General features: G+C 30.3%; 1 protein-coding gene across 1 annotated transcript in view; it reads left to right on the top strand.

Moving 5' to 3' along the window:
• The first annotated feature begins 524 nt into the window (after positions 1-524).
• Positions 525-8,864, top strand: part of LOC106463824 (pre-mRNA-splicing factor RBM22-like) — a 30,213-nt gene continuing 21,873 nt past the window's right edge. Inside the window, exons 1-3 of the mRNA XM_013923898.1 lie at positions 525-608; positions 6,575-6,628; positions 8,240-8,402. Of these exons, the coding sequence (XP_013779352.1) occupies positions 555-608; positions 6,575-6,628; positions 8,240-8,402 (271 nt within the window). The 5' untranslated portion in view covers positions 525-554. The remainder of the gene's footprint in view (positions 609-6,574; positions 6,629-8,239; positions 8,403-8,864) is intronic.

Raw genomic sequence — 8,864 nt, 5'->3', positions numbered from 1 at the left:
GTAAGAATATAGTTTTCTAGTAATGAATAAACATACTTATTTACATAGATCCTTTAAACTTTAATGGAACAAATCAACTTATAAAGCTAAATGTGAGATTTAAATAATCATCCTTTTCAGGAAAATAATTGTAAAAGTATGTAAGGTAAATTATTGGCTATAATATTTGCCTCATTTAAATAATAAATGATATAATAATGGCTGGAGACGGCTTAAATGGGTAATGAAGAAAAACTTTAATATAAGTTTAACATGACAGCAAATGTACAACGTTTCGACAAGGTTTTGTCATCATCAGGTAACTACATACATGTTTTGCCCCTTGAAAATATTTCTGTGGGCATTCATGACTGTCATATATTTGATGAATATAAATATATATATATATAGACGAAAAAACATATGGAATATTTACTATATTTCCATCATACTGTTAATTATCCATTTAAAAAACAATAGAGTATACAAGTTATAAATATTCAAAATTAAATTAAATCTTAATATAAATATACTTTCAGCACTGTTACCTGGTGGTTGTTGTTTAACATAGAAGAATGGCGACTTCCAAAGGAGCGAATACTTATAACCGGCAGAATTGGGAAGACGCGGTATGAAAAGGCAGTTATTTTAATAATTTTTTTTGTTTGAAATCGTTCGATATTAAAAAGTAATACATAATCAAACAACATAAGGCAAAGATACCTGTATTGTTGTAAGCTGTAGCTATACAGTGTTGTTGAAACATATAACTTGTCCGTTTTATCTGAACTTCTGAAGCTTTATGTCAGTGTATGATAAAATTGATATTCTAACATTGTCATTAGTATGAATAAATTATTAATACATATATAATTTAATTAATTTTAATGAGAAGTTGAACGATTTGGAATCAGTTATAACTTAGTTACACCTAAAAAAGGTAGATTGGATATAACGTATCAGGTAAAGTAAGACTATGTAGAAAACAATATATTCTCTTATTTTTAATTTTTTTTTGTTATAAATATCACAGTAGGGTAAGATTAGAATTAATAATTAATTTATAGTTTCGGATATTAAATATGAATAACTCAACATTTGTATGTGTTTTATACCACTAATATTAATATCTGAGTAATCAGTTTATTAACCACAATAACTGATTAATTAGAACTGGCCACTATTATCTAAGCCAGTGAATCACAACCTGTGGTATGTGTACCCCTTGGGATGTGCAGAGATTTTTCTGAGGGTACTGAAGAAACTTTTAAAAACATTAAAAATAAAATAAACCCCACATCTCAAAATTGGAGGGTCGTCTTGATGAGTTACCAATGTATTCCAACAACTAGTATTTAACATTCATGTATTGTTGACTCACTTTTGAATTATTTTATTTGATTTAATTTAATATGAACCATTCTAAGTCTTTTAACAAAATATATGTGTCTTCAGGGTTATGCCACTGGCTCAAAGGTCTTATTGGGGATATGAGGCATAAAAAGGTTGGGAACCACTGATTTCAACAACCAAGTAGTGACTGAAATTTAGGAAGATGTTATGTTACTTTTCTGTCATGGTGCACATGTTAGTAACATACAAATTGGAAAACATAAAATAAAAATTGTTCTGCTCACTTTAAATATAGTCACTATTTAGCAGTGTAACTTATCACACAATAATCGACAATTGATATGCAGTATGATATATTCAATTTTTTTATACAACCACAAACTTTGTAAAGTGGCACAGCTCAATAGCATGAGGTTTGAAGTTTGAGGATCTTCTAAGATTATCACTGCTTAACTTAATGTTTCTTCCTTTTTGGTATTGAGATGCAAGAAATGACACAAATAGTGAAACCTCTTAAACCGAAATTAATAGCACCATGTATATAACAAAAGTTTCCACTGGAATAATAAATTTAACTCTGTATGAAACCAAATGAACAGTGCGAATAAGACAGGTTTCTTTTGTATCGTTGATTCATCATATTGCAGATCATATGTCAGAGCTTGAAACTGTATACAAATGAATTGCAAGTATTCAAAAGGCAAGAAGTGGAAAATACGTTGTTTAAAAGTAATTATCCTCATCCAAGGAAATTTGTTCTGATAATAGCATTGAAAAACTGAATATTATCAGTTGTTTTCCTTCATAATTACTGTGCCTAAATGTGTATATTTTATATTACATCCCTATTCTTTTAAGCGTAGGATGGGGTGAAGTTTATGTGAGTGGATATGTATTTGGCTACATTATAAATTGTCTAAACATTGTTGATAAAGGAGTTAGATAATAGTAATAAGAGTTCAAGAAATATGAAGCCAGTACTGATTATTGGCAGCCATTTAATGTGTAATTGGTTAATTTTCTTATTGGCAAATCTGAGGATGTATCTTATGCTGCTTTTCACTCAAATATCTCACATCAACATAACTTAACTATTATTGTTCCCATAATATGCTAATGCTATGAAAAGGAGTGTCACGTTTTTTCCCCACACAGTCAACAAAATTAATCAGTGGAAGATTTGAAGCATATCTTTGAACTATGAATTAGGTACATAATGGTCTAATTGTTGCTCAAGCTGAGGATCTGATTTTTCAAATTTTTACATTTTATGATTTTGGAAGGCTTTGGCATTCCACTGCCATTTGAAAATGAAACAATTCAACTAGTTTGGCAGATTTAAGAGTTCTAACTCTGAATCAGATAAATGAAAAACAAAAAAGCTATAAAAATAAATTTAGTGTCTTGTCGTTTTTTGTTATTTGTTCATCAAATCCCAAAAGTATGTCACTGAAAATTATCCAGAATCAGAATAAAGCTTGTTTTGATTGCATCCACCAAGATCTTACAACTCAATCCAATATCAACACAAAATGTTATCAAGCAGTAAATCTGCCCCTTGGGCATAAAATAATATGGGTTTGTTCATTAATACCAATTAAAAATAAATGTTTTACTTTTAAGATATTTAAATTGAGAGATAGGATGGAAGATTTATAGAATTATATATATAGGAAAGCTAGAGATTTGGTTAAAAAAATAAATTACAAAATCCAAGAGGGCTTATGAGAAATAGTCGATTAATAATGATGAAACTAACTATTTTTGAGGATGTTATATATTATCTAGATGATCAAAAGAACATATACTTAGTGTACTGACATTTTGAAATAGCTTAGAAAATCATATCAGGGAGGAGTGGAGAAAAACTAGTAAAATGCATTGTAGAATAGTTTGATGAAGGGAAGCAAAAAGTTATTACTGAAGGCATTCAAGCTGCTTGGGCTTTTTCTTACATACACTAGTGTATAGCCCATCAAAAATGATGGGGCAAGTACTACCACTCCCAGCCTTACCTCACATTTCATTATAAACTGAAATAAATAAATTTTGAGAAATCAAGCTTGACCAACAAAGAAGCAGAATAAGGCAGTCAAACATCAGTAAATTCTTTTGTGAGTCAATCAAAATTGAGATCATTCATGAAATGAATTTGTAGTGTATTCATAGAACAATTATTGGTAAAAATCAGATTAACAATTTTTAATATATAGAAAAGCCAGTGCGTTTTGGTAACACTACCTTCCAACAATGGCTTTTATGTCATGTCACTTAGCAACAAAGTATAACCTAATATTGTTGTTAGTCTAAAATGAAATGTATATACAACAAAATTGGAAAAATATTTGTTGATTTCTTAACATAGAGTCTTGTGAAATTTGTAACCAAAATATCAATATTTCTGATCTCCATATGCAGCAAAACATCAAACTTAATAGAGCAATGATAACTTGCACCCAGATGTTCCCCAATTTCCATTCTCTCAACCAATTCTATATTAGAAGTTAACAATAAATCTAAAGTAACATTGTTTCTAGTAGGTTGGAACATCTTGAACAGTTTCCAAAAACCTTTTTCCATCATGGTTTGACTGCAGCATTTCCCAGTCAACATGCCTGAAATTAAAACCACCCATAATTATGACATCATTAGCAGCTGAAAGCTTAATCTCACTGTAAAGTTTCTTACTGATTTCATCAGTATCATCTGGTAGTCTGTAACAAATTCTCACTAAAAGCATTTTCTCTTTATATCCGCTAATAGAAACTCAAATGGATTTAATCTCCTTGCTATTATCTTTGTTATCCTCAACATCAACAGGATGTAACTCATATTTTACACATAAAGTCACTCCTCCTCTTCTTAATACTCTATTCCTATTAAGTAGCCTGTAACCCTGTATTTCAAACAAACTTTTTTCATCAAAATCATCTTCATTTAGTCATGTTTCAGTTATTTCTATTATATAAAAATCCACCCTTCCTACCAGTGCCCTAAAGTCATCTATTTTATTTCTTATACTTCTAGCATTACAGTAGTAACAATTAAGCCTATCTTTAGAACTGCTTTTTTGCTTCCCTCCTATGCTAAACTTTTCTCTACATCTTAATTTTTTGCATGGCTCTCACCACTGTCTAGTCCCTTACAGCTGAGTTAATAGCCCTTGCAAACAAGCCAAACACTACCCTATTTAAATGTAAACCATCCATTCCAAAAAGCTCCCTTCTCCCATTGAACTGATCCAACATGTCCAACCAGCCAATCTGCTCATCCTCACATATTAACCTAAGCCTAGCATTTAGCCCTAGTGACCCACTTATAATTTCATCCCCACACTTAATTCTTGGCAGTATCCCTGACACAATTAATTTATGGTCTTTTTCTTTAAATGCCTTTATCAACCAATTTGTAGTTATTTGCTCCTCTGACCTGTCTTTCCCTTTACATGTTACACATTTTATTAAACATTGAGTCAACTGAGTAACAAGCATTTATTTCACGCAGAAGCTATGATTTTTATTATCAGAATATGAGGTAACATTCTAGAGACAGGGCTACTCCACAGTAAAAAAAAAAAGACTTTTTACGTGTGAAAAATTCACTGCTGAAGCACATACATATAAGAAGGCAATTTAAGAAGACAAATGCAGAATTGCATAAAAGAAAAAAGACATGGAAAGTTATTATTTTCTGTCGTGTTTCATCTGGAGCTTATGTTTTCAGTACATAAACTGTGAAATTATATTTTAACTTTGCAGGTTTCTCTGTCAATCAGTGTTAAACATATGTGATACAGGGAATTGTATGAGTTGTGTGAGTTTGTGGTTTATCTCTCTTGGTTAAGTTGTCTTAGAAATTATATTGAAGTAGGTAGTCTAAGGACTGTAGGATACTCCTCTAGGATGGTACAACTTAAGGGCATTATTTCATTATATTTGCTTTTGTCATTGTTCTGTGTGGATGTTTTTTGAAAACTGTTTTACCCCAGCAGCCAGTTACAGTTTTACTATGAATGAGAAGCCAACCAGGTAATAAAAGACACAACTGGTATCTTGGATACTGACAGTTACATAGAAAAGAAGTTACTGTGACTAAACATTTTAAAAACCACAAAAATCTACATAAATAACCATGAGTGAAACTCAGAAGCTTAACATAACATAATATTTAGGGACAACAAGAGACCTATTGGTCCATCTAGGCTATCCCATCCACTAAAGTAAACATATTAAAAAAACAAACTTCAAAGCCATATAATTCATAAAATTCATTACTTCATTCATATAATTATCAAGCATTCTATTAAACTCACTTAAATTTACTACCTCCACAACATCTGAAGGCAACTCATTCCAAAGGCTAATAGAAAAATAAAACCGTCTTGGCTAAAGATGACTCCTACCCTAGCAAAATTTATATTTGTGCCCTCTAGTCGTACCATTCTCACCATTAAGTGTGAAAAAAAAAAAGATGATGCATGAACACCACCAATACTCTCAACAATCTTAAACACCTTAATCAGATCCCTTCTAACTCTTGTGCTTGTACTTTTTTTATAATAATCTTTATCTTGTACACAGTAATATATTCAAGACTTGATCAAGTTGTACATATGTCACTTGAAAACAAAATGTATTCATAAATTAAATTCATAAAAACTGATTTGGAGTTAAACACTGAGTTAGCAAATTTATAATCAGTAATAATCAGTTCAGTAGGAAAATAATTTTAATACTCTTCTCACCTACTGACAAAACTACAGAATACATATAGGAAAATTACGAAAGAAAATAATCAATAAGAAATATGTGAAAGATAGTTTTAAGACAGTAAAGAAATGTTTAGAGAGTTACAATAACAACCATATAGAATGCAAACAACTTGAATGCACAAACAAAGATACTTGGCAAACTGCCATTTCTGGTAACAGGTTGAATAAATAATCTATAAACTAATTTTAAAGACATATTTAAAAGCATAAAGTTGTCAGAAAGATCAGGAGAATAGCCAGAGTCATTACAATAACGTGGATAGTAAATTACAGAATACACACTTTACATACTCATTGAAAATTAGGTAAGTAAATTTGCCTGAATCAGTTCTGTTTGTACTGGGTATTCTTGTTCTTCCACTAACTTTAATATTTCTTTTAGTTAAAGAAGAAATAAAACTAATTTTTAGAGTGTACAAAGTAAACTACATTGAAAATTTCTTATTTTTGTTTGTTTAATTTTGATTACAGGAATTTCCAATTTTATGCCAAACATGTCTTGGGGACAACCCTTATATTCGAATGGTAAGCTTTTCTTTGGAAAAAAAAATTGCTTTCGTTTCCACAAATTATCGATATTTTTAAAGCATAATATGGTTACCTTATAGTTTCCTTTGTTTGTATATATATATATATAATATAAATACTATCACTGCCACCCTGTACTAAGGTTCGAATAATACCATAATATTCCACAAACTGCTTGTTGTAGTGGGAATTGAGTTGTAAAGGAATAGTCCATAACCAATACCATTACATAACACCACCATGGGTAACATAAAAATAGAGGGAATATAAGCTTAGACATTTATCTTTCTATTGTTACCACAAATCATGAGTATTCCTCTATAATGCTGATTGAGTGTGAACTTTATAGTTGGGTAAAATGGTTACATTTTTTATTACCATTATTGTTTTTTATGATTTAATTAGCTTTTAAAGTATTAGATTGTAATAACTAATGGCTGTTCATCATGAGAATGAACTGATGAATTTAAAATATGTTAATTGTGAGATTTTATCTGTTCTCTAATAATCTTTTTTAAACTTAAACATTACTGCTCCTCAACCAGTTAAAGGGAACTTGTATACATTAAATTATGTACCTTTTCTTATGCAGCTCACTGTGAATGTTGATTCTTGATCGTTAAACATAAAATACATAACCTCAGTAACAGTTTCTTGGAGTAGTATGACAGTTGCTCTAATATTAATAGCAAAAAGTCTAACTTAACTGTTCATAAGTTGCTTGAGAAAAAGATTTTTCAGTCAATTTACTCTAGGCAGTTTTTTGCAAGAAAAAGCTTTAAAGATGAATAATATGTTTCAGTTAATAATTAGAGTGTAATTGTAAAACTATGCTGAGGAAGAAAAAGTTGTAAAATATTCCGATACATATAAGTAAGTCCATGAGTACATTTATACAGAACACGGGGTTCATCCAAGTTTATAATTAGATATAAGGAAGGTTATTCACAATCTCTGGTAACAACCTGCATGTCTAATCACTTTGCCTTTGGCTATCTGCTTGACCTGTGACTACACAGATTAAAAATCTTAATCCTTTTTGCAATTTAGGTTAAATGTGGTGCGGGATGTGCTTTTGACCCCAACTTGTGAATGTTGTTTGCATTTCATTTGGTAGCTAAGTAAAGAAGTGAGGCTATTGGAGAAAGTAGTCAAAGCAAAGCTCTGTTATCAACTAGGAAACAGTGCTGCAGAGGCATTGTAGCTTTGTATTATGTCCTTGTATGCCATGATGGTCATATCCTGTGAATTTCAACTCGGTCAACTAAATTGTTTTTAATGCTAGGAAGAATAACTTTATTTATTACTTACATCAAACCCTATACACTATAAAGAATATGTTGAACATCAAAATTGACTTTTTTTCAATAAATCTCATATGTAATACTCATACATGTGGATTATATATTTTTGCTAGAGCCAACTATTGTTCTCTTTCTCATAATTAAAAAAATTGAAGAATATCTTTCTAGATCACTTAAATTCATTGTTATTCTATTTATTTCAGACTAAAAGAGTTCCATATATGGTAAAATATCCAATACATTGTTTAAAATGAGCTTATGAAAAAAACATGAATGCAATTACAGTTAAATTGTTTCTCAATAGACCAAAGATCGATTTGGAAAAGAATGCAAGATCTGTTCACGTCCATTTACAGTATTTCGTTGGTGTCCAGGTGCTCGTATGCGTTTCAAGAAAACAGAAGTTTGCCAGACATGTAGTAAGCTGAAAAACATTTGTCAAACATGCTTGTTAGATCTGGAATATGGTAAGTTGTTAACATATGAAGTGAATTTTTAAAATAGAATAAAATTATTGTTTCCTGGTGAATTTCATTGCTGAGAAATTTCAGTAAACTTTTATTGGAATTTCTTTAGGAGAAAGCTTCTAATGAAACATTTTTAGCAATATTTGGAATGTAGGCTAAAAGAAACCATCACAACTACATATTATTTTTATCTATATGTTCATAAAAAGGAAAATACTTTTTGATTGATTAGTTGATTACAGAAAAATATATATATACGTACACTAGCCGGAGTACCAATCTGTTGGATGTGTGAAATAAAAACATGTTTGTAACAAAGGATAAGAAATGGTGCTTCTGTTTTTTTCTTAACATAATAAACATTCAAAATGTAACAAAAATACATAAAGGGACCAATACTGAAAAGAAAGACATACTGTTTTCAAGAATTCTAACGATAGTGGTTATATAGTTCATTCTAAT

The sequence above is a fragment of the Limulus polyphemus genome, unplaced genomic scaffold (genome assembly GCF_000517525.1).
Source record: "Limulus polyphemus unplaced genomic scaffold, Limulus_polyphemus-2.1.2 Scaffold55, whole genome shotgun sequence".
Taxonomy (NCBI): domain Eukaryota; kingdom Metazoa; phylum Arthropoda; class Merostomata; order Xiphosura; family Limulidae; genus Limulus; species Limulus polyphemus.
This window is presented reverse-complemented; position numbering and strand designations above follow the sequence as displayed.